The sequence below is a fragment of the Panthera leo genome, chromosome C2, assembly GCF_018350215.1.
Source record: "Panthera leo isolate Ple1 chromosome C2, P.leo_Ple1_pat1.1, whole genome shotgun sequence".
In the NCBI taxonomy this organism is placed as follows: Eukaryota; Metazoa; Chordata; class Mammalia; order Carnivora; family Felidae; genus Panthera; species Panthera leo.
The window spans coordinates 74,485,728-74,512,610 of NC_056687.1; the positions used below are offsets into that span (position 1 = coordinate 74,485,728).

The following is a 26,883-nucleotide window of genomic DNA, read 5'->3' on the forward strand; positions in this document are numbered from 1 at the left end:
GATATGCTTCAAAAAGAGCTTATTCTGTAGAGAGGTCTTCTCAACGATTAAATTACGCAAAACACTTGCCATTTTTTACATAGGTATAGTTACATACAAATTTCCTTCAAGCTGTAGAAAACTCAAAAGCATTTTAGGGGCCTTTGATTACTAATTAATAGAGTTCTTTCAGAGCACTTCTACTTACAAGAAAATGCTCAAAATACATCAGTCTGCTGCCACCTAGCGGTTACTTTGTGAAACATGACATTACACTGTACAACTTCATACACTTCTTTCAAAGAATTATTTAAAGATTTTGGTGATATAAAGAAATACAATATAGGAAAAAGCACAATAAAAGCTGTTTTTGCAGGATGATGTCCACTACGCAAATGGATTATGTTATACACATGCACACAACTATAAAGATTAACAGACATATAAACATGTTAACTAAAATTACTTCTAGGTCAGGGGATTATAAGTGACTTATTCCTTAATAAGGAATATTAGTAAGTGACTATTTCCCTTTGCAATTTTCTTTTACATTTCTTTACTGTATTTGCACAACGATGTGTTATTTTCTAATACAAAAAAGTTAATTCTTAAAAAAAAAAAATTAAGTGGTTTAGTGCCTGTTCTCTGCACACAAAATCTTATTGTGTGTAAAATATAAAGTGGTAAAAACCTTAGAAAAGATAGGAGTTAGGTTATTCTTCAGACATAAATCATATATACTTTTTCCCAGCAGATCAAAAGACTTAAAACTAATGTTAAAGCTATAGTTAACTTTCAAGCATCCAAACAACCATCACTAAAAGCATTTTCCCTGGTTTTTAGACACTTTACCTCAGAATCTACAAAATGCCTTTGGTAGTAGTAAAAGCCTCTTCGACAAAGGTTACAATGGTTTAGAGCTGTTTTTAAGAAATGTCTTCTATAAACTTGGTGCCAAGTATCTTTAATCTAAAATGAAGAAAGAAAACAAAACCAAAGAGTTACTGTACACTCCCCTCAGGTTGACCAAACACATTCTGAAAAGTCATCCACGAAGTTTATTTATAAAAAAGTTAATTAAAACTAGTGGCAGTGTTATTCTACCAATTTTACCCATTAAGAAAAAATTTTTTTAAGACAAAAGATTAGATTTACCACTATTCTGACCCCTTACCAGTTTATATACTTCCAAATATGTAGTGTTTTTAACAACCGTTGTTATTACATTCAAATAATCATTCTGTAGAGTAGATAGGGTTGGGATTATTATTGCCCCTAGTTAAAGGTAAGAGGCCCCAAGGAAAAAGAGGTTGTGAGCCTTATCTAAGGACAGAGTCAGGACTAGGAAGCTGGTCTCAGACCATCAACCCAACAGTTATTTCCTTTCTGATTACTACATCTTGCTGTTACCATAGCAAAATGACTCCTGCCGTGTCATTATTACGTAGTTTGTCAAAGTGTTCAAGGTTCTTGCAAGCGTCTTTTCTAAGTAGACCAGTAATAATCGTACGCAGGTAGAACCAGTACAATCAACGCTATGTAACACAGAGGAAAGTGGAAGCTCAGAGATGATGTCAGTATTACTAGTGAATGGGATGGAACTGCGCTAGAATTTACATCTCTGACAGTAGTCCATCTGCTATGTTTGTCATAATTATCTTGTTATCTATTTTATAGCTTCATCAAGTGCACTGGAAGAACAAAATGTCTCTTGGAAAAAGGGCTGAGATTTTCTTGCTCAGAGAAAGTCAATATATACAGCCAATCCATATCCTAATATGCAGGCAAAGTCCAAGGATGGATAAATTAAATTCATATTCAACTAATAATTTCATGTAATCATTAGTTTTAATTTCATTTTTTATTTACAAATAATGCTACATGTAACAGCTTTAACTTGCTTTGAGTTTTACCAGTTTTCTTGTTCTGACCTCCTGGGGAATTTAAATTAAATATACTCATTTCTCAAGTGCAAAAATATAAATAGTAGATAATCTTTAAAAGAACTTCTGTGTGGCTCTGAAACTTCTTATATGATTGTTTTCCCTCTTAGAATTATTTTTCTAATTGGGTTTCACTTAAGTTAACTTAAGCTAATATTAAAATGAGGTTTTATTTTTATTTATTTTTTAATTTTTTTTTAACATTTATTTATTTTTGAGAAACAGAGTGAGACAAAGCGTGAGTGGGGGAGGGGCAGAGAGAGAAGGAGACACAGAATCTGAAGCAGGCTCCAGGCCCTGAGCAAGAGGTCAGCACAGAGCCTGATGGGGGTCTCGAACCCACAAACTGTGAGATCGTGATGTGAGCCAAAGTTGGACGCTCAATCGACTGAGCCACCCAGGCGCCCCTTAAAATGAGGTTTTAATCCCTTATACTCTAACTGGGGTACATAGGCCCAGAAACAGTTATTTTTTTCAAATCTTCCCCAAATAAGCATCATGAAGATAAGCAAAACATAGTCTGTAATTATTTTTATTCTCATATTTATTATGATGATGTGAGGAAAATGAGATAGAACCCCAAGGCACTACTCAATTTAATACAAACTTAACATTCACATTTTTTCTAAATCCACTCATACCTGATTAAGGCACTTTTTTTTTTAAGAGAGACAGCAAGTGAGCAGCAGAGGGGCAGAGAGAGAGAGAGAAAATCTCAAGCAGGCTCCACACTTAGCGTGGAGCCTGACATGGGGCTTGATCCCACCACGCTGGGATCTACCAGCTACCAGAGCTGAAATCAAGAGTCAGACACTCAACCAACTGAGCCACCCAGGCGCCCCTGATTAAGGTACATTTGACAGAGAAAACATATATATATAAATGAAACACACTGAAGCAGAACTTCTATTTTGCTATCTGAAACGGCGTAACGTGGTGCAGAGATGTGACTGGGCTTCACCTCCTTTTGCAAGAGCTAACTGCTGAACATGCCCAGGTACTTCACTTTTCCAAGTCTCAAACTCCTCATTACGAATTAAAGTATTACCCATAAGAAAACACCGCCAAGAATAAATCTCTACTCTGTACACAACCAAAGTGACTGTTTTTTACTGTCAGCAAAAGCACACGTGACCCAAGTCAGGTCAAGCACTTCTATATCCGAGTAACATGTGAGAAGTAGCAACATTTTACCACAAGAACAAAGATTAAGGAAGTAAGTTCAGGCTTTTCCGCAATATTTATTACCAAGCTTGGGTCCACTTCTACCCCTCGGGATTCCAGGTTCTTTCGCACTGTGGTTATCTCATCGCTTGCGAGATATGCCGGGTGCTCCTCGTTACACTTCAACATCTTCTCCAATTCGTTCTTGGTTTCGTTGTGGACAAACTTGAAATTGTTTAAAAGAGAATTCTGCTTTAGATGGTTCATGATTTGCCACGCTTATAAAAACAGAGCCCTGATTTTAGTTAAGTACACTGCTGCTGCACAATAGGTGACACGAGCCCCACACAGCAAACAAGAAAGAACACAGTCCCCAGCTTAGGATACAGGACAACAGCTCTGGGAAGCAGAATAAACTGGACTTATATGAGGAGAAAGAAACAAACAAGAAATTAGCCACATTTGTTATATATTTTGCTTTTGATCAAATGGTTTATTGTCGAAGTTACAGCACCAGGTAGCTTACTGTATACTTTCTTGACCTTAGAGTAGGATATCAGTCTAGGAAAGAGTACCCTGAATATAAGGGAAGAGATAATGTTCTAATAAATGCCTTGTATCTAAGAACTAGATGGCTGTAAGAACTTGCACCTGCTGACAGGCTTCTTTTCTGATAAATATGAAATTCATAGTTGGGATTTAAAAAAAAGGATTTCTAATAAAAATTGTGCTTTAAACTGCTTCTGCAAGGTGCTTATCATTCCTTTTTTTTAAATTTATTTTTAAATAATCTTTAAACCCAACATGGGGCTCAAACTCACAACCCCAAGATCAAGGGTAGCACACTCTATATCTATAGTTTGAGCCAGCCAGGAGCCCGAAGGTGTCAATCGTTTTTATTATTTATATTTTTTAAATGTTTATTTATTTTGAGAGAGGGAGACAGAGCACAAGTAGCAGAGGGGCAGGGAGAGGGAGACAAAGAATCCCCAACAGGCCCCGTGCTGCCAGAGCAGAGCTCAACGCAGGGCTCGAACCCATAAACCGCGAGATCACGACCTGAGCCAAAACCAAGAGTCAGTCGCTTAACCGACAGAGCCACCCAGGTGCCCCGATGCCTATCATTTTTAAAAGTACCTCCATTCTCTTCTTTATAACTGTTCATAATCTGAGGACCAAAGGAGGAAAACATACACTAGTGATAAATTTGAAAGTAAGACTTTTACACATTGTCAAATTATGTTTATCTTTCCTTTTTTCAATCTTTCCAAAACTGCATGATAAAAGAAGCTAGCTTCAAATTCACTGATTACTCTAAACAAGTTACTACCATAGCACTCTGCCCCAAACTGTAGCAAGCTACAGTATCTGAGTACTTCAAGAATAAAATGTAAATGTAAATAACTGGTTTATAAATGAAACTACTAATTAATATTCTCTGAAAACATGACACTTTAGAAAAACTATTACTTAATGAAGAGAAATTTCACATTTTCCTTTAACATCTGCTCTTGGTCTGAGGTAAGAAGGAAATCTTTATTTTTTTTTAATTAAAAAAAAATTTTAATGTTTATTTACTTGAGAGAGAGAGAGACAGAGAGAGCAGGGGAGGGGCAGAGAGACAGAAGGAGACACAGAATCCAAAGCAGGCTCCAAGCTCTGAGCTGTCAGCACAGAGCCCGACGCGGAGCTCGAACTCATGGACTGCAAAATCATGACCTGAGCCGAAGTCGGATGCTTAACTGACAGAGCCACCCAGGCGCCCCATAAATCTTTAATTTAGATGATACTCCCCAACTCTTCTTGTCCTGTTTTTACTTCTATCTGTCCACCTGTCCCCACCACCCTGGCTGTTCAGAAGAACACTACTCTCCCATGTATCCTGACCAAGATCTCCACAGTTCAGCTCAGACAAGGTGAGAATGTTCCAAAGGAATGGATTTTTCCCTAGAAAACTAAGGAAAAAGTAACAACATAAAAGCAAAAAGTAGTTTTCAGAGCACAGACTTCTCATTTTTAACGTAGGACAGTCTTAAATTTCTTTTCCTGCTTAATCAATCACTCAAAAAGACAGAAGGAACTATTACACAGCCACCTAAACTTGCAGTGTGAGATGTGGGGACAGTCTCAACCTCTTCCATAATCTGTTTCTCATGGTAACCTCCAGGAATGAGATCTACAACAGTGGTTTTCAACTGGGAGCAGGAGGGGTAGAAAGGTTAGAGAATAAGAACTTGATTCAGTAGGTCTGACAGGAGGCTTTCTTTTGAAACAGAAAATGAAACACGCACATACAAACACCTCCCAAGGCAGTCCTGATGTCCCTCTCCCTACACTCCAAATTATGGCTTCTGTTCTACAGTCTGGGTCTTACATATGCTGCCCTGAAACCCTGAAAGGAAAAGGGCTTTCTCTGAAGGGTTTCCATATTCCTCTCCTAGGCCACAGATCCTTCCATTAATCTTAAAACTTAATTTTCCACTTCCCTTGCAGGGATCCCCTACAGGTTCAAATTCCTGAGAAAATAGTTTACAACTAGGAATTATTTCTCTCTCAGAGCATTTGGCCACTAGTTGCTGAGGCAAGGTGCCAACATCGATTACTGTGGAGACTTTAGCCTAATTTCCCTAAACCCTGATGGGTGGACACCATTTTCCTTCCAGGTTTACCTGCCTCACACCAGTTCTTTTCAATCATTGCTTCTTCCAGTCTTAAAGTCAGATCACGTTAGAGTCTAATGGCTCTCCTAGAAATTCTTTTCTGACAGACCTCCTCCTTTTAGCCCATGTGTCAAGAGAGATAACTGATGCTCCCTGAAGACAGATGTGATCCAACTGCTAACCCTGTCTACCTCCTCAGGTTCTCTCCACAAAAATCCTATCAGAAAAAAGAGAAGAGGAAGACTGTTCCTTCCCTTTTTTATTTATTTACTTTATTTTTTTAATTATTTTATTTTTTTAAATGTTTATTTATTTTTGAGACAGAGAGAGAGCATGAACGGGGGAGGAGCAGAGAGAGAGAGGGAGACACAGAATCCGAAGCAGGCTCCAGGCTCTGAGCTGTCAGCACAGAGCCCGACGCGGGGCTCGAACTTACGGACCATGAGATCGTGACCTGAGCCGAAGTCGGAAGCTCAACCGACTGAGCCACCCAGGCGCCCCTCCTTCCCTTTTTTAAAGATAAATTGGGACTCATATCTGACAGACAGCTTATGGAAAAAAAAAAAAGGGCATGAAACTAACAAAAAAAAAAAAAAAGTTTATATAACTTAATTCTGTATTTAAGATGAAAACAAAACAATAAATAAATAAATAAGGAAACAGGGAAACAAGAATGATATGTCATTTGGCAATTTTCCATTCTCTTTATCTTCTCTCTTGATACTTCTGTATCTTGCTCTCCTTTCTCTAATTACATGGATTCGGACTGAAAGAGGACTGGATGCCACCTCTTTTTCTTAGTCATTACTACTTTCACTTGTGCATTTTGATTTTATATCCTGTTTTCACTCTTTGATTTAAGTAATGAATGTAAGAATGAGATGTGGTGTATGACTAAATGCTAGATAGGAAGAGGAGCCATAACAATAAGGAATAAAAAGAAGGTAAGGGATGGGAATTTGAATGATTCATACATCCTCCCTCTACTCATTTGTCAATTTATTTATACTTGCCTTTACCATTTTGTTCTTCTGAAGTGCTCATTAAATATTTATGGAATAAATTCTGTAATTCTAGTTCCTGTCTGAATTTTTATACCTATTTTGGGAATACAACAGCAAAAAATGCAAAAGAACAAAATAATCTGAATAGACAACAGAAAAATCCAGAAGTAACAGATGAGGTAAACAAAGTCACTGTATCTTTCATTCTGATTACATTTACTCTACATCCTCTGAAATTCGTATCATTTTTTATTTTTGTTTATAACTTCAACCTTCATTTTACCTCAAACAAGGAACTGAAATGAACAAAGTAATCAACCACAAAAGGAGCATGGTTCATTTCCCATTTTAGTAACATAGCTACTGCACTTGAAAAAAACAACTTGCTTTTATAGCTTACTACTTATTCTAAAATTTCATTATATTGTAGAAAGGCTGATATAAAACATTTGAAATTATTAAGATTGGTCTAGAAGGCATGCAAAAGTGGTATTTTAATGCTTGAATTAAAATAATCAAAATTATATCATAAGACCAGAGATTTGTTTTTTTACCTGTTCTTGGGTCCGGTTCTTCCAGTATAACCATCTCTTTTTCCAATCTGGACCTATCATGTTTTCAATTGCATTTTCAGCTGAAAAATTAAAAAAAAACTTTTTAAAAATTCATCAAAAATTTTATCATTTACCAAGTACATAGATTATAACTAATATTAAACAGTCTTATTTTATTAACTATTTTAAAGTGCTATATCAATATAAAGTCAGCTGAAATAAAGACAAAAAAAATTACATGATTGATATGGTACATGTAGAAGAAAGGATTTAATTATATATGTTTATAATCTGCGCAAGGTACAATTGGTATTGCAAGGTATACCGTTTCCATAGGTATAGAGGCAAACACTTAAATGGTCTTATAGTTTTTTCAGAATAGGAGTACATATGAACGTATGTCCAATTTATTTAATATTTTCCCTAGTTACTAAGCCATTGACTGAAAAATCCCACAAAAAAAATTTAACTATGTTATTAATGACAAAGCTATGAAATGTTAGTTTTATTTTTTTTTTAAAAACTTTATTTTACAAACGTTCATCAAGTTGGATGACCCCCCCCCCCCTTCACCACTGCGAATACTCACAACTCAACACATGTCCTACTTACTGTCCTTGAGGCGAGCCTGAAGAGCTTCTTCCATAAAATAAATAGCGGCATCCCACTGTTGTTTATCAGATATGGAACGGTCTTCTAAAGCATTGTGCTGGATAACCCTCTGAAATAACAAGGAAAGAAAAACAGCCAATTTTGATCTATCTAGGCCTTATAATCTTAGTAACTGTATTCAAATTGACAGCTTCTCAAACATCCAAAAGAACAGATGTGCCTAAAACAACATAAAAGTATGCCCCTACCATGCAAATTCAGGTCTTATTACCTGCCCACTTGTCAGCTTTCTTCCCCAAAATATAAACAGTGAAGACTTCTTCCTATCCCAAATTGAGTAAGCTATGTCTAAGATCGAGAGAGGTATGTTACACATGTAACCGCATAAAATCTGCACCTAGAACCCTAGTAACTCAGGAGTTAATGATTCAGATCATCGCTACCTCTCCTTTTTGCCATATGATCTGTGTTCAAACATGAAAACAAACACTTATTCTAAAATAAATTACAATTATGACCAGCCCACAGTGAGATATGCATTATCCTGGAAAACTTTTCAATCTTTCAACAGTCCTCCTCAGAACTGTCTGGGAAGAGAGCAGGTGCTTAACCAGGTTTGATTATGGTGATGAAACGTTCCACATAACAAAAGATCTGCTGGAGGTGGTTGGATTTGGTGAAGGTCAGGAGTCAGGCTTTGTAGCAGAGTCAGGGCTTGGGCCTGAGTTTTGCCAAGGACAATAATAGGGCTGCTTAAGAACTAAATAAAATCTGCTTACAAAATACACTGTAGAGTTTCAGGCACCTTCCAAGCATTCAACATGTGGCAGTTAGCATTATTTTAGAAGTCTAACATTGTATGACTCAAATCCACTGAAAACCAATGCATCTAATTCCTTTTATTACCACGAAGGGTAAAATGAGAAGCAGCTATCTGAGCCATCTGTAGATCAGGTCCATGTAATGGCTAGTGGACAACAATTTGTGGAAGTTAATAGAAGCCTCTTTACCGCAAAGTTTGACTTTTTTTCTGAAATGCTAGCCAAGAAAGAAATAGCAGAGAAATGTTAAAGGACTAATTACAGATGGTTAAACTATTTCTTTCCCCTCATTATTTTAAATTCAGAACCTAATTGAAATGGTCATATAAAAACAGCTTCCTACAAAAAGATACCAATTTGAGAAATTATATAAAAGCATGAGGCCGACACCTTAACATACAAATGACATACCAAGCTGTCCTCCGCAAAATCATTCCACTTGTGGCGCTTAATACTTTCTTCCTTAACAGCCTCTTTAAGTTTATCAAATATGTCATCATGCTCTTTCCCTTTTGGTTCTGTCATGAAGCGGGAAAATTCTTCTTGTAGGGTCTCCCAAGCAACCTAGATTTAAAAGAAAAAAAGCTGTATTCACAGTACATACTTATATTTAATATGTAACATGACACACATGTGAATTAAAGCCAAACAGATAAAATAAGCTTATCACAAAGTACATATGAAACCCCCTTTTTTTTTTTTTTAAAGGCCGCATACATAAACACTGGCCTAGAGATCTCACACTGGTAGCTAGTGGGGTAGATTTGGCGTCCTGACATGTTGGCATGTTTTGCTAGACCTACATGGTGTTTTAAATTTTAACAAACAGAGCCAACATTAAAAAGAGAGAGACTTCATATAAAAATCTGTGTTTCCAGCCTCTCTTGAACTATCCGGCAGCACTGTACCCACATTCCTACATAACGCTAGCTGGAGCTGAAAAGAAATTGCCCCCTTGACTTAAGGTCTGTACTCCAATCAGCCCCCAGACTTAGTTCACTAATTTATTTCCTTCTGTACAAGAGGTGAGTCTGCCTGCTTCTTTCATTCTGCAGAAAGTTTAAAATTTCATAACGATTTAGTCTTCTTCACATGTTTGCCTTTATGCAAATATATGAAGCAAAGCATCAATACCTTCAGAGCCCAGCAGTATTCAGGCTCTATCACAGCTAACTCCTAATTACCTGAAGGAAGAGCCCAGTGCCAGAAGTAATGAAGAACTAAATCTACTTATGATTAAGTGGGCTGGTTAATGCTGTGTTTTTTATTTAGCCCTGGTCCTTTTAAACATGAAGAAATCACGGCATAAAAAAGATGGCTGTTCAAGAATATCCAGTGAGGTATTAGAATCTATGTTTCCTGACCTTCAGCAGATCCTCATGTCTCCGCCACACTCAGGTGAGAAGGGAGAAGGCGGCAAGAGACAGAATGACCACTTCCACGGCCGAGCCTTAGGATGTGAAAATATCCTACCGTGGGACCGGGGCCGCACAGATGTTTTTAGGTTGTGAGGAGAGCTGGTGAGTGATGGCAGCAGCTCTCTAGCTATTCCAAGGGTAAGTGTGTGGAGAACTGACAGGGGTCAGCGGTATGCAGCTTCAGCAGAGCAGCTGCCAGCTCTCAGAAAGAGAAGCTCGAAGAAACTGAGAAAACAGGTGCAGTCAGGGCTGGAGCAGGACAGGAGAGGGGGGAATGACGCCCAAATAATTAGAAGCTGACAAGGTAAGTATGAAAAATGAAATTATCTTTGACACTGACTCTCATTTTGTGAGCAACCTCACAAAGAGGCACAGGACACACCGCGTCTTACTGAGCGAGCGCAATCGTTCTTCAGACTAATACGCGTGGCAGATCAGCTCAGGGGATGCTCATCATCACAGTAACAGCAGCTGGCATTTACTGCGCAGTTACCGTGGGCCAGGTGTGTCTAAGTATTTTATGTATTACGCACATTTGCTCCTTATAACAATCTGCAAGGTGGGCAACATCGTCATCCCTATTGTACAAGTAAACAGAAAGGTTAAGCACCTGGAGTCCAAAGATCACCCAACTACTACGTGGTACAGCCAATGTGTAACAGATAAGCATTCTTTAAGGGACTTTCTTATAATTCTTGGTCTAATGTTCTGGCAGGATCCTAACTAAGGAAATGATTATTTAAGTGCAACTGAGCCCTGCAGAAAATCAATAGATGAAATAGTTCAACCATTAAACATTTTTCTTATGGGATCCTTATTCGCAGAAAAAGTTAAAAACAGTTCACAGTTAAGCAAATTTTGCTGGTTTTGTTAAATGCTATCTTTGGAACAGGACCAATGCCCTCGGAACAACAAAATGCCAATTAGTAAATTTTTATAGTAGTAGTAACTGGTAATAGCATTAAGGCTGACCCCAACACAGAGATAAGGAATAGAGAATAAATGGAGCCTAAAGACCAAAAGGAGAAAAAGTGGCTGTGATGGGAATAAAACCTAAAATTCATGGCTCCTACTCCCTTCACATAATGCTTCTTACCCATTTAATTAAATTATATCCTAACCTCTACTGCTTTATTAGGAAGCTGTTTATCAGTCCACTGTTTAAGCTTGATGTCCACTGTTGTATTAAAAGTCCCTGAATTCATGGTCTGTGCAGCTGGAAGATAGATGTTTTCAATCACATGAGTTGATACTCTTTCCCACAAAGACTGCTGAAGGATTTCCTCCCTGAAATTAGACAAAACAAGTTTCAAGAACATCAAATTTAAATATTATATTGTTTTTAAAAACAGCTGCATTGAAGTATCATATTTACAGTGCTGACATATGAACATACCTGTGTATCACCGCAATCAAGAGAACCAACCTATCCACCATCTTCAAAAGTTCTAGCCGCTGGATCTGATTTCAGTTACTAGAGGTTGGCTTATATTTTCTAGAATTGTGTGTAAATGCAACCATACAGTATATACTCTTATTTTTGTCTGTCTTCTTTCACTCGGCAAAACCATTTCGAGATTTCTCCATATTGTTGTATCGATGTTTCACTCCTTTTTTTAAAAATTATTTTTAAGTCTATTTATTTGAGAGAGAGCGATTGCAAGTGGGGGAGGAGAAGAGAGAGGGAGAGAAAGAACGGGAAGCAGGCTCCATGCATTGTGAGTGCAGAGCCCAATGTGGGGCTCGATCTCACGAACCATGAGATCATGACCTGAGCTGAAATGAAGAGTCTGCCACTTAACTGATGAGCCATTCAGGCGCCCTGTCTCACTCCTTCTTATTGCTGAGTAATATTCCACTCCATGGATCTGTTTACGTAGTTAGCTGCTATTGGACATCTGCGTTGTTTCCCACCGTCAGTTCTTCCAAATGAAGCCGTAATGAGCTTTCACATGCAAGTCTTTATGGACACATACTTTTGCTTCTCTCGGGCAAAATATCTAGGATTGGAAGAGCTGGATCATTTGGTAGCTACATAGTTAACTTTTTATGATACTGCCAAACTGTCCAAATGGGTGAACTATTTTACATTCCCACCAGCACAGTATGAGAGTTCTAGATGCTCTGCTTCTTGCCAACATTTGATATGGTTAGTCATTCTGACAGGTTTACGGTGGTATCTCATTGCAGTCATTTGCATTTCCCTAATGGCGAATACTTTTAAGCATCTTTTCCTGTGCTTATGTGCCTATACAGACTTTTTATGTATTGCTGAAAAGTGCAGTCCAAGACTGAGAATTTCTAGGTATAATTTTAACGATTTATCAGACCACAGCACAGAGCACAGAGATGTTATGGGATATTGCTAGGTAAAACTGGTCAACACATCATGATAAAGGCAACACTATAAAGGATGCATAATCAAGTTGAGAATCCTGCCTTAAAAAGTACCTTACAAGACCACACATCTCTAAGCAAGAAAAAAACAACTATTTCAGTGAAGAAAAAAACTGAACTCTCAAGAAAATATGTATTTGGCTTCTCCCAAACTAATTTCTACTGAGAGATAATACGACAACATACAAAAAACATTCTGCTTACCAAAAGCAGTCAGCAACCTCAACCGTCTACGACAGCCACTTTTGTAGCAGCAACATCCCGGCTGTCCAGAAGCCAAGATGCAATTTTCTTAGTTGAGGAGCGCCTACACTCCCTCCCATCCAAGACTACTCATACTCACTTAACATTTTGTGTAAAGTCAAGTGTACTGAGTCAATCGGCTTAGCTGCTGGTTTCCCCTTGCTAATTTTCAGGTCTTTTTTTGGGTTACAAGCAGAAAACAAAAGAAAGAGTGTGAGGAGAGGACACACCACAGAGGACCAGAAGGACAAAGTCAATTTAGTCATGGTGTTAATGACACATAATGATAGGCGGAAAATTTTAGGAGCAGGCTGGAAGAAAAAAAGCTTGTCAGTGCCTCCAATTTGGATAAAATTTTAAACACAAACTCAAATTTCTGAAAGATAAGCAAAAAACCAGGATCCAGCCTCTGACCACCAGGGCTTTATGCCACTCCTGCGTCAGAAAAGACTTGGTCTGTTACCTCCTCCCAGGGGTCTGTGGGGGAGGAAGTGACATTCCAGACACCCTTTCGAGGAGATAATAGCAAAATCCCAGACCACCAAATCCTGACGAGCTTAGGTAATGTTCGCAGAGGAGGCTGTTTTCCAGTCCACCACAGGGAGCTCCTGTCACCCATCCTCACCTGCCCTTTTGTCACCAAGCTGCTGTCCTCTGTCCACACTCCCCCTGCTCCTCTCCCTCATAATCATGTTTATTGTGCCCCCAATACTCTGTTCCATAACAAACAAACCGCTTTACATTCCCACTCTTCCCCCGTTCCATATATCCTCAGACCTTTCTGGCTTTCCCTTCCAGACAGTGACTGTCCTCACATCCTGCTGACTGGAAGGTGCTTAGTTAGGGAGTGGAAGCCAGGTTCCCTTCACTCCAAAATCTCTTCCCAGACAAGAGTCCTCAGCTCTCGTGTAAACTCCAGTGCTGTGAGGCCAGTTTACACCGTCTGCTACCCTGACTTGAGCCCTTGTTTACGTTTCCTAGCATGTTTTAGATGATGGTAGACTTCTCTATTCTAAATTTTGCCATCATCTAGGGAAAAGTCCATAAACACACAAAATTCAGTTAACATTATAGTTCTGCTCATTCACCTCTGTACTTCCAGGATCTTTGTCTATACTGCATGTTAATCAAAACACTTTTCAAAATAGAAATTTCTTCTTTCAAAGCAAAGGACTTACCCTATATAATAACTTCAACCAATACAGAAAAAGTAGTAAGTCCTCCATAATTCCCCTTTCAGTGGTATAACCACTATTCACAGCTTTATTTATCAATAAAACATTTAATGCCTGCATAAATATTTGTGTGTTTACATAAGTGGATCAAATTGCACATACTATGTTAGTTAAAAGCATATTGTACCGTTTTCCATGTCAGTTTCCTACATTTTTCCATAGTGTCATCACAGTAATACACTCTATGAATAAATCAAATATGACATAATTTCAAATAGGAAACGGAAGTTTTCAATTTTTTTACACTAATTCAAAACCATGGTGACAATTCTTACGATTCTTATGTTCATCTTTGTCAAATATATCTTCACTCCTATAAATTAGCAGCAATGTAATTACTGTGTAGAAATGCACTCACTGTTTAATGAACTTCTCCATTATCTACACATCTAGTCACTAAATCCTGTCAATTCTATCTGCTAGGTGACTCCTCAAATATTTCAAAACTGTCTCTTCTCCATCTGCACCATCCTGACTCAAGTTCAAGGTGCTATCATCTCTCATCTAGTAATTTCAGCAGCCAGTGGCCTCCTTGCTCACTGCCTCCTTCTTCACAGCATCCCACTTGCCCTACTATAAAGATCTTTCTAAACTGCAAATCTGCCCTAAAGATATTCAGTGGCCCTTGGTGCTCATGGGATAAATTCCAAGCTTCCAAACATGGCTTGTATGGCCCTTAATAACCTGTATCTTGTTTCTATCTACTGTTTTCTCTCCTGCCTCTTGCCTCCTACTATGCTAAAGCTGTAGGTAACACCCCTCAGCCACCTGTGTCCCCTTGCTTTCTCTCATCTCCTGGCCTCTGCAATTCTCCTGTCACACCACTTATTCTTTAAATCCAGGATTATGGTACCAGAGATCTTTTCGATTCCTCAAATCTGAGTCAGGGGACTCAACTGTGCGTTCCCATTTTCCTTTCATTTTTTCAAATTTCAACAAAATAAACTCAGTACTTTTAACCAATAGCTGTATGCATAACACTGTAGCATTTTTTAAAGTGTTTCTATAAATCCAGCCAGCTATCCTTCTAAATGACATATGAAAAAAAGATCTATCTATCGTAACAGTCACATAATGTTAACGATATATCAATATCTTATGCTTAATGTCAGCAATCAATCCCTGATGATCAGGTCAGGTATATTGTGTGGAAACACTGAAAGCCTATTTCTCCCTATAATGCAACTTACGTTGAATATAAACCCCCAATAACTTTCTTAAAATATAGTTACAGTAGACTAGAATGCCTTTAATAACAAACTATCATGTTTAGGACATAAAACGCTTGTAACACTGTTTCCAGATCACCAAATATAGATCAAATAGTCCTGGCAATGAAATAATTAACATCTTAGGCATGCACCCTAAAATATCACATAAGGCATTCATTATGCAACAAGAACAAAATACTGCTTAAGGCAACATCAACTATGTCACAAAAATAAAATATTTTGGGTACAATGCAGTTGAATTCAGTGTGGCATGAACAGTTACAATTAGGACCTGCTATTTTGATCTATGTTTGTATCAAGCTTTAGAACCAGGAAAAAAAAAAAAGTTGATCTGATAAAATACAGAATCACCTGCTCCAGCGGCTCACAAAATACATCGCTAGCAGCTAGATGTCCTCCTTCCCTCCCCTGCCTTCTCTACAGGCACTCTGGAAATATAGGCTTCTCAGCCCTTCACAATTCCCTTCAGCCACCTGCATACTAAATAAACGGTGTTTAACCTCATGGTTCACTTTAGTGCAGGAATACTTTGATTTCAGACTGTTCTGCCCAAACGACACTAACCATTTCATCTGGTGATGCCAGGAATTTACAGAGGCACCCTATTTTTCTCACATAAACAGCATTACCAGCTATTACAGTTTACATATCACTTTTCGTGTATACTGTCCTCATATAACCTAGAATGGAAGTAGTGTTCATTCTTTATGCGCGTGCGCACGCATGTGCGTGTGAGTGTGTATACACATCCACCTCTCGCAATTTCAAAAGCCATTTGGCTTACAGAAAGCCACAGATTGGTTTAAAATACAAATAATAACAAAGATAATCTGGATATATATACACATTTGACTAATCAATCAACAAGTATAGATAAGATCAGAATCCTTAGAGGAGAGGAGATTAAAAGTAGGCAAATTTTGACTCCTTAAAGAAAATGGTTCACCACTGAGGAAGAAAGGGCACCAGGATGGGGAAACTAGCAACACTGAATTCAAACTTAAGTACTGGACACTAACTGTCTAGGCTCAATTTTGATAATCTTCAACTCTTTACAGAACCTCTTCAACAGAAGAGGTACAGAAAATATTTATAAAGAATGGCAATAAGGATAGTTCTATTCCAAGAATTATAAATTCTTAGAAACAGTATAGGCTTCATTAGAAACATAATTTATGTACAATGAATTTGTTCATTAAAATATGACTGCAAAAAAATCAAGGCTATTTATACATAGCTTACTTGAGGTACATAGAACCTATTCTGGTTAGTGTCCCATTCCAATAAATTTAAGAGTGCCAAATTCACATACACATAAATAGAAGGTGATAGTTTGCCCTGAGAGAGATTTGCAGGAGTAGTTTTCAAAAGGATGGATTTACCTGCTATTTTTTAAGAATCTCAAACAGAATTCAACTTGAAATATTATTTGTACAAAACATATGAGGTGTATATTATAAAAAGCACCAACTGCTCCTGCTCAGAAATGAGAACTTAAAAATACATACCCTTTTCCCTTTACAAACCAATTTTCTCGATAGTTTTGTTCTCTGTGATTAATCTAACAAGAGTAACCAATTTTGAAAGACTAATCTTTAAGCACAATTTGATGAAACTTTTGCCTAAATGACTTTAAAGAAATCAAAATTAAGTGTTTATTAAGTATAAGGTAAAGAAAAACCTAAGATGAAACAAGACTTAAAAAGACTGTGGAGAGAACAATTTTTCAGAATATCTTTTCTGAAATATACTTAAATAATTTATTGTACTTAAATACTTACCTGGTTAGACAACAAAAGTGGTTATGTTTTGAAAAAAGACATACTTTTATACTATTACTTATTTACTAAGTGTTTTGGGGGATGAACCAAGGCTACAATAAATCACTGCTTTATCAACCTAAATGTTAGTATTTCATTATGATCTATATAGCAATATTTTTGAGAAAAGGTCAAATACTCACCAATGTTTTGGTGTGACCTGGCTCAGACTGATAACTTCATCGAGGATTTCGTTTTTAGCTTTTTCAAATAGTTCATTCTAGGTAATATAGATACAAGTAAGTAAGATTTTCACAAGAGAGTCAATCTGCCCTGCCATGAGTTTCAGAGATCTCTACAAAGGCCTCTGACAGGCAAGCAGGCTGAGCTTAGGTTTGAAGCAGGCATGACCAGCAAATAATGCTCTTCTCTTCTAGTCTCATTTTTAGGAATGAGAAATAGCGAGATAAGGACAAAGACACTGACACAAATGTCTACCTTATTCACTCAATGCTCACTGTAGTTTTTCATGTAACATTTATTCAGTCAGGTAAGTTTTTCACATAACAAATGTTATGTGAACGTATTAGTACATATTAACTTAGTCCATTAGTATTAGTAAACTGATGCTGTTTTATAAAAGACGGCATTTTAAAATCAAGGAATACCAATATTTAAGTCCCACTAATCAGAGTATATTTCTCCACAGTAAATGCTGAAAAGGTAAAAGAGTCGATGTACGATTTTAAAAAGTCTGTATTACATAAATATGTTAATTCTAGAAGACCTTTAAAGAATGTTCTTCATTTTATCAGAAAACATTTTTAAATACTTGCTTTAGTATCTTATGATCTGTAATTATTTTTTAATATTATGTAATAAATAATTTAAATTATCGTAGAAGAGATAACTGCTCCGGGAATGTATTCTTGCAGCTCTACATTAGTAATCCTATGGTCAAAACCGAAGCAGGTTGGCTTACCAGAGTTTGCTCATCAACATAAATTTTTGTTAGAGCACAGTATCAAATAAGACATATACAAAATACATGAGGTACACAAACGTTACCCGGTCAAGTTCTCGTAGGCGAGGATAGTTATTCTTCCACTCAGTTTCAAGGTTAAAACGTGTTGCTAAGGAAGAAGAAAAGGTGTTCCAGTTTAAGGATTCTCTTTCTTCCCAGCTGCAGTGGTTAAAGGTGATCTCACACATCTCTGTACTAACAGAATTGCTGAGTGCACGCCTATGGCTCCTGAGTGCCGTGGGCTCTCAACATGTCAGAATCTCACCTCTGCAAGTTTTCCAAACTAATCTCCTTGACTTTAGTTTCTCCATTTTCAATCCACAACACACACAAGGGAACAGCTCAGTACAGCTGCTAAAGGCATGGATTCTGGAATCACACCACCAAGATTCAAATCCTGGGTCTATTCTCGACCGTGTATGAGCTGGGTGCACCACTTAGGTAAGTTACTTTGTGCCCCAGTTTCTTCTTCTGTAAAATGAGAGTAACAACAATACTCTTAAGGTTGCTGAGGGACTCAGCAGGTGGACTTTCCACATGAGAAAAGGGAAGGTAAGTATACTCTCATCAAATGAAACTACGGAAGCAAAGCCAAGGAGCAAGAAAGCGTGGCATTCAGGAACTGGTACAAAGTAGCTGAAGCACAGGCTGCTCTGCCCCCCAACACCAGTCCCCTCCTCCCTCTAGAAGGGGGAATCTGAGTCCACTATGGTTTACTAAGCTCTTGCTCTCAAACCCTACTGCAAACTTTCTACTCGGTTAAAAATCTGCAAAGTCCTCCTTGTGATGTTTCCTCTCAAGGTGAAAGTGTTCTCATACGACAACTAAAGATTTGTATTTTTTCCATTTTCCACATATTACCTAACAGAAAATGAAGTAAAAAGCCACTGTTAAAGGAATAAAAAATCTGACGGATGCCTAACCTTGCCAACTAATAAAATGTCTAAAGTTGTCAGCTTATTTTAAACAGCCAACTTACCTTTGAAACTATCAGCCTGTTGCTCAACAGACTCTCGTACCATTTTCCAAAAGCAGTCTGATACAGCAAGGCTTAAATTTCTTGTAGTCACTTGGTGTGCCTTTAGCATGCTTGTCCTATTACAAAATAATAAAAGCTAAAGTACATAAAAATGGCAAGAAGGACGATAACTATCACCAAATTTGAAAACGTGCTCGTTATGATAATGTAATGAGAATACCACTCTCACATTTTATACTAGCACTATCTAATAAAACATTCTGTGATACAGACAACGTCCTGTATCTGAGCTATCCAACATGGCAGCTACCAGCCACATGGGGCTATTGAGCCCTTGGAGTGTATGGCTAGTGTGCTGAGGAACTGGAGTTTTAATTTCTTTAAAGTTAACTAATTCACACTTAAATAATCACCCGAGGCCGGTGCCTGCCATGCTGGACACCTCAGTTCTCTACACCTGTCAGTTCCCGTCCCCATAGATAAGACTCAAGACTATGTTTGCAAGAACTATCTTGATTTACTGTACTAATGCAGAGGCAAACATACCTTGCCATTTTAAGAGACTCTCTACATACAAGGTAATTCAGTTGTCATTTAACTCTTCCTTTTTACTGTTTTTCAGGATATTATTTTCTGTCAATATCTATTTAAGGATACCCCTTTGACATCCCCAACCCCCACTCTCACTTTCCCCAATACTGAAAGAGAAACGAGTACATGTATTTAAAAATCTAAATTTTGAATTGTTGGGGGCGTCTGGCTGGCTCAGTCAGTAGAGCATGCAACTCTTCATCTTGGGGTTTTGAGTCTAAGCCCCACATTGGGGGCAGAGTTTATTTAAAAAATAAGTAAACATAAATACCAGAAGGATGGGTTTCTTCAAAAAAATAAATAAAAATGTAAGTGTTGATCTTAAAAAAGTCACTTCATAAGTAAAACAACTAAAGATGTGTCCGTTGTCCTTCAGTGCCCATATCCCCAGGGGCAGTTTTTCATGCGAGCATGTATTGTACCGTGTGATAAGCTGCTCCTAATTCTTTTTTTTTTTAATTTTTTTAATGTTTATTCACTTTTAAGAGACAGAGAGAGACAAAGCATGAGCAGGGAGGGGCAGACAGAGAGACACAGAATCCATGAAGCAGGCTCCAGGCTCTGAGCTGTCAGCACAGAGCCTGACGCGGGGCCTGAACCCATGAACCACAAGCCCACGACTTGAGCCGAAGTTGGACGCTTAACTGACTGAGCCACGCAGGCGCCCCACGCTGCTCCTAATTCTTAGTACCCTGCAGGCCTGCCTATTACATCCAGATCACTATTTCAGAAAAATTCTGGAAATTCAATGACAAACTAATACTATAAAGCAAACTTTAAGTGAGAACAGCTTAAGTTACTCCCTCCAAGTATTTAAAACATATACCTACTTTAGGAGTTTTGAATTCTGAAAAAATTCTTCTTCATATTCTCTTATAGCTTCAATGCTTTCAGAGCTGTTCCCTAGGGAAAGACAATGAAATTCTCACTAAGAAAATTAATCTTTATTATTTGAAAACAACAAAAACTGAAATTGTAAGAATCCATCTTTGCATACCTTTTCCTGTTACAACAGCAAAATAACCTAGAGCTTTCATTGGGAAGAGTTTTCCTTCAATTATCTGCTGAATCTATTTTTAAAAGTGGGAAATAAATGTGAGATGCAGGTTTATATAATTTTTTGAAGCATAATATACTATTCATAAAGCAAACTTAATAATGCTGTATATACATCCTCAAATATATAAATCTATACAAAAGTATTAAAATGTTTTTCGATTGCTACCTGAGGGGAAAAAACACATTTAATTTCACTACACTACAAGATGCATTATGAAAACTGGGAATGCTGTACAGTGCTTTGGGGTCAGGCCTTAGTTTAATTTCAGCTCCTCCACTCCTTAGCTATGCAGCTTTAAGTAAGCTGCTGAACTTTTTCAAAATGATGGCTGAAAACATGATATGAGGCAATATGGTAGGTACGTTACCACAGTGCCAGGCATGCAGAGTCGCTCAATAAATAGTAGCTGCTGTTTTTATTTTCCCATACTTTTCTTCAAATATATAAATCCTAACCAAGTTGGACTTTTTTTTCTCTTTTTTTTACAAATATTGGGATCCACTGGCTCTTTTAGGGTCAAAACCCTTTTCTAAACGTATTAAAAGCTAGAGACTCTGTCCCCAGAAAAATGCACATTTCCACAGAGATCAATCCCTCATACAATGTAAGAGTTCCTGCTCCCTGTGCCTGTTCAAATTAATACTGCAGGTAAGAATCCATCCTCTAAGACAAGTCACAGCCCTAAGCCAATGCTGAAGCTTTGGTATAAAAAAGGACTGATGTCAATTTCAGTTGCATTTCAAAATAAATATAAACTATCCTAGAGAAGAGGGGAAAGACATGAAAGAAATAAAGGGAGCTGGGAAAGAGGCACAGAATTTGCTTCTACCTCGCTTCTCCCCTCCTCCGACCAGGACCAAAACCGCCACAGCAGGCCTCCCCCACAAAATAAGGCAAAGCAAAGGTCACGGAGGTTGTGCACAGAAGAGTTAACACAGCAGGCCTGAGATTGCTGTCCTTAGAAAGGTCTGCTCGTCCTTGGCTGGCATTTGAGGACCTCACTGGTAAACAATTCCCACATTGACATAAAACTTTCTCCACATAACAGTGACTCATTGTGCAAGCAGTGTGGTTTCGGCTGAACACTTGCTTTCCTTTGGGCGTCTGGAATTTTGGTACTTGAGGGTGCCTACATGACCAGCCCCCAGTAAGAACCTCAGGTGCCGAGTCTCACGAGAAACTTGTTGCTGGAGGGATTGAGCATTTCCCACATGACTCTACTAGGAAAGGGCTCTTGGAAACCTGAGCCGGGTTTCCTCCAGACACCAGGCTCTCGCACTTTAGCCTTTCGTGATTTTGCTTTGCATCCAATTCTGTTAATAGATCTTAGGCTTAAGGGTGACTATGTGCCGAGTCCTGTGAGTTCTTCTACAGAATCAGTGAACCTAGGGGTGGTCTGTCCTGGGAACCCAGCACAAGAGGCACAGTCCCAGAAAGTTTCAGGTGGGAAGGAGAGAAACTCTATGCAGTAGTACAAGGGATGAGTAGTTCTAACGGCAGATGTTCTATGGGGGACAGAGATGTAACAATAATAACAGATGACAGCCACCATGTATATAAGACTTTGCAATGTTAGAGCACTATTTCAACCACTTTACAACGAATATTTAACTCATTAAACCTTCACAGCCTATGAGATAGTACCATTAATATCTTCACTTCCAACAGATGAGGAAGCCTAAAGCACTGAAAAAGTTTAAAAATTTACCCAACATGACACAGCTAGCAAAGGGTAGAGCCAGCTTTTGAAACCAAGCAATCTGGCTACAAAATCTATATCTGCAACCACTACCTTCTGCCTTTACCTTTGGTAAAGAACATGTCCTACGTCAAGACTGGCACCCTAGTAAGACTTACAACGTTACCTTGAAATAAAATTCTTTTGTTGTTACAGAAGGACAGGAGGGACACTGAACCCCATGAATAGAAGTAGCAGAATTTCAGAAATGAAAATGACCCTAAGAGACCAACTAGATTGATAGCATGGATTAGGCACTAACTCGATGCAGAGAAGTAACAAGATTTGTCCAAGGACACACGGCCGGTTGGTGGCCAGATAAGAATGCTGAGGCCTAACACCAATCCAGTGCCTTCTCTATTATAAAAATCTGCTTCACAGTCTTTGAGCAGTTGGGAAATAAAATATTAGCAAAAAAAAAAAAAAAAAGTATACACAATGTCCAGAAGGTATTTATAGTGTGACTAGTCTTACACTAATTTATGAAAATCAACTAAAAACAAATTTAGAAAAGAAACACCACAATCATTATTTTGTGGTTAATTAAGAAGTAGTTAATGACTGCACATCAGCACGTAAGATTATATTAGAGTAAGCAACATTAGTAATTTAAGAATTTCTGAAGCAAACTAACTGAAATTATGGAATTTTATTTATACTTCAAAATTACACTTAAGTAATTTACTGTAACTTTCTAATACTTTGTTTTTATTGAGGAGAAAAATCCCACCCAAGTATTCCACAAGGACTTTTTGATTGCTTGTTTCTTTTGTTTTTATAGCCAGTTCCTGCTACAGCTGACGCTTATACAAAGAATCTGTTCTCTCATAATAAAGAGCTTGTCCTCACCCTGCTCGGGCTAGCCACGTTTTTTTCTGCCAGGTCTACTTTGGTCAAAACAAATATCGTCCTCCTTCCATGAGGATCCATTTGACTGACCAAATCTGTAACAATGCTACGTTCAGCATCCACAGATCCATCTGAAAAAAAAATTGAAAAATGACACTGCAATGATTGCCAAGTAGATTTTATAACTTTAACCCTTGTATCTACATTATACTAAGAAAATTTTTCTTAATACATTTATCTTAGTTATGAAAAGAAATTCTAGCTAATAAAAATTTCTGTGATGTTTTATCAAAATATTCTTAATTTCATTTCTACTTACTAATAAAACGAATGGTTTACAGAAGGGCAAGACATATTTATGTTGCATGTTTATGTAACATGCAAAGCTTAAGACTGCTAAGGAAAGAAGCGTATTGGTGCGATTAAAACCTTTTGATAAGATTTACCTTGAATACATAGTATGATGGCATTAGGATTCTGCATATAAGCTTTGCTGATACTGAAAATAGTTTCCTTTGTGTCAGGAGCCATGCCTGATGTCACAGTCTTGAAGAAAAAGGTTTTAAATGTCATTATACATGTTTTCCACAATAGGAACAAGATAAAATGTAAGTTTTGTATATACTTACATTAATCACACCTGGTAAGTCAACAAGCACCATCCTTTGCAGTCCGGGGCCTTTTACGTTTAAGGATATGGTCTACTCAGGGAAACAAAACAAAAGGAAACTAATTGTGGGGGGTGGTTTGTTAGGGATTTATTGGTGATACGTGTTCTAAAAATTCTGTATCTCATCCATTCACAAAAAAGTTACCCTTTCTCTGATCCTAAAAGTTAATCACTCTAGAAAACTACTCACAAATGATACATTATTTGGAATATTAAAAAAAACATCTGTCTTGAAACAGCTGTATTCTCTAAACATGAATGCCAATATCATGATTTATTTCCAATCATTTGGATTTCCATAAAACACTTTCCATAAAACTGTTAAAATGAACTACAACACTTACCTCAGGACTAACAGTACAGCCTTCTTTCACATTTTTCCTCATTCGGAGTTCTATTTCATGTCTTAGTGCTGCAAGCTATTAATGGAAAACAACAAAATCCTGTGATAATCTTCCTTTAAAAAATATTCGTTAGTTGTCGTTCATAAGCTTATACACATTATCAAGTTACACACATGAACCTCATGTAAATTCTACTTACATCCTCCTCTTTGGTAAGATCGAACTCCCGAGAACTATCTTTAAACAAGGCCACGTGGTGAGGACCTTCGCTCAGAGTGACCTGAAATTAACAGAAAATGGACACGCAACAGTGCATTTACAATTCACGTTGACTCCCACAGCACTAACACGGCCTAGACAGGACCATTGCACTGCACGCATCAGGTCCCTTTGCAGCACACACCAGGAGCATCCCTGGGGGCTGTCAACATGGCAGCGCAGAGATCACAGAACTATTTATCTGTGTTGTCCATACATCTGTCACAAGTGTCATAATTTCCCAACAAGCCTGCGGCTACTCTTTCATGACTGAAAGTGCTGCTGCCCCTCTCCTTTCCCAGTTAATGGCTACACAGAGTACTGAGCACAAAACCATCAATCTAAAACTTGAAAAACAAAAAGAAAATCTTGCATTTAACCTCAAAGGTAAATTTAGGTAAAGGACAATTCATTTATTCAACTTCTATTTATTGAGGGCTAACTGTGCAAGTGTTGCAGGAGGGAAACAAAGAAGGGACCGTCCCTGGCTTAGACCTCACTGCTTCTGGGAGAAGTATACACAGAGCTGACACGACAGTATAGTAAAACCTAGGTGCACACAAAAGACAGTGGTACTGACCACAGAGGAACTAAGGCAGCCTTCGCCCAAGGAGTGAGTGATGTTTGCATAAGGAATTCTCTAACAATGCAAGGCCCTGTGAACAGGGCCTTCCTGAGAACTTCTAACCTTCACATTCTTTTTTCTTTTCTTTCTTTCTTTCTTTTTCTTTTTTCTTTTCTTTCTTTCTTTCTTTCTTTCTTTCTTTCTTTCTTTCTTTCTTTCTTTCTTTCTTTCCCTTTCTTTCCTTCCTTTTCTTTCTTTCTTTTCTTTCTAACTTTTCAAGCTTCTCTATAATGTTCCAGTTTCATTTTTAAAATACAATTCCTTCTAGTGAGACTACCTAAAGCGGGCTAGATAACCAATAAAATCCAGCTGGTTGAAAGCATCAGAGAGCAACCATGGCAGCCTGAACTCAGTCCAAGACCCCCGAGGATGTTAGGGACACATTCTGATGGCTGTTTTCTCTCAGGGTGCTAGCAGATTTGTGGAACACGGTAGCACTGGAGAAAAGGTTACCAGTCTTACTGGATTGAGGAGACAAAATCAGAGATCAGGGTATCAAGCAGCCCTGAATTTAAGGTGCTAAAGCCCCAGAAAAAAATGGACAGCAGAAATGAATCTCCAAAAACCAAGCCCTACTTTTTGTGCACAATTGCCCCCCGTAAGGCATTTGCACATGTGGAAACACAGCAGAAAGAAGCTGCTAAAAAGGCTAAGTCAAGATTTTGGCAACTTGTTTAGGAGAGACAAAAATTGAGTTTGGAGTCCATCAAGGAGAAGTCTTCTAGCAAATTCTAGAGGAGTAATGGTGAACTGGAAAAAAACAAAACAAAACAAAAAACCCAGCCTTTTATGTTTCAAGGGAATCTGTCCATGATTTACTCACCTGCCAGAAGAAAATTAACCCCTTCCTAAAATATAACATTGTCCACAGCCGCTATAATTACAGTGCTGCTCACAATGCAGAAGCTACGTTTACAATGTTTTTAGAGATGATTATAGAGCAAGGCATGAGGTATAGTCAATTTCCCCCCACAATGGAAGTATTCCAAGTGCCCATCAATAGAAAATGGATCTATAAAGTTGGGTACATTCACACAAAACCATAGAGCAATGAAAAGGAAACTAGTTTTACACAACATAGTTGAGTTCACACCCAGACCCAAAACAGTGCACTCTGTATGGATCACACTAGACCGCTTCATTTCTGGAAGATTCTAGAATCAGCCTCATTGTCTATTCTGGTCTTCATTCTTGATGGTGTCAATTTTCTAATTCTCCAATTACTCTGTACCTGACTACCTGACGTAAAAAAAACAATACACAACCATACAGCTTCCCCTCAAATTTATGTCCACAGATCTTAATGGGGACCTCAGTATGGCTCAGCAACCCTATTATTTCTCAGTTTCTCTTGTCAACTCACTTCTGGCCTAGAAAGTCTTCCTTCTTAGCTCAATCTTTAACACTTTCTCCCTTCTCTTTACTTAACAACTGATAATCTAGCCTCTTAGAGTCACTGAGCAAGGGGAAGTAAGCAGAAGGAAACTTGCACATATTCTACTTCATTGCCTCCACTGGTAAATTCAGCGGTCGATTCTCAGTCTTCACTCCTTGATCTGTCAGCAGCTTTCAACCTCGCTGATCACTACCTCCCCCCTCGGTATTTTCTTGACCTGACTTCCACTACACTGCACTGTTCTGATTCCCTCTAATACACTGGTAGCTCCTTCAGAAGCTCCTTTGTTGTCTGCTCCTTCCTCAACCTCTTAATCTTGGGTATGCC

The 26,883-nt window shown here is 38.1% G+C and overlaps 1 protein-coding gene across 4 annotated transcripts in view; it reads right to left on the minus strand.

Moving 5' to 3' along the window:
• Nucleotides 1-26,883, minus strand: part of OPA1 (OPA1 mitochondrial dynamin like GTPase) — an 84,712-nt gene that overhangs the window by 25,626 nt on the left and 32,203 nt on the right. For all 4 annotated transcript variants that reach the window (XM_042903636.1, XM_042903634.1, XM_042903635.1 and 1 more), the window contains 16 exons: nucleotides 24,477-24,557; nucleotides 24,278-24,352; nucleotides 23,893-23,964; nucleotides 23,710-23,809; nucleotides 23,264-23,394; nucleotides 20,614-20,686; nucleotides 20,447-20,519; nucleotides 19,026-19,141; nucleotides 18,091-18,155; nucleotides 17,226-17,302; nucleotides 11,277-11,442; nucleotides 9,149-9,301; nucleotides 7,917-8,025; nucleotides 7,305-7,384; nucleotides 3,171-3,311; nucleotides 832-948 (listed from right to left, as the gene is read on the minus strand). In XM_042903636.1, coding sequence (XP_042759570.1) covers nucleotides 832-948; nucleotides 3,171-3,311; nucleotides 7,305-7,384; nucleotides 7,917-8,025; nucleotides 9,149-9,301; nucleotides 11,277-11,442; nucleotides 17,226-17,302; nucleotides 18,091-18,155; nucleotides 19,026-19,141; nucleotides 20,447-20,519; nucleotides 20,614-20,686; nucleotides 23,264-23,394; nucleotides 23,710-23,809; nucleotides 23,893-23,964; nucleotides 24,278-24,352; nucleotides 24,477-24,557 — 1,629 coding nt within the window. The remainder of the gene's footprint in view (nucleotides 1-831; nucleotides 949-3,170; nucleotides 3,312-7,304; nucleotides 7,385-7,916; nucleotides 8,026-9,148; nucleotides 9,302-11,276; nucleotides 11,443-17,225; nucleotides 17,303-18,090; nucleotides 18,156-19,025; nucleotides 19,142-20,446; nucleotides 20,520-20,613; nucleotides 20,687-23,263; nucleotides 23,395-23,709; nucleotides 23,810-23,892; nucleotides 23,965-24,277; nucleotides 24,353-24,476; nucleotides 24,558-26,883) is intronic.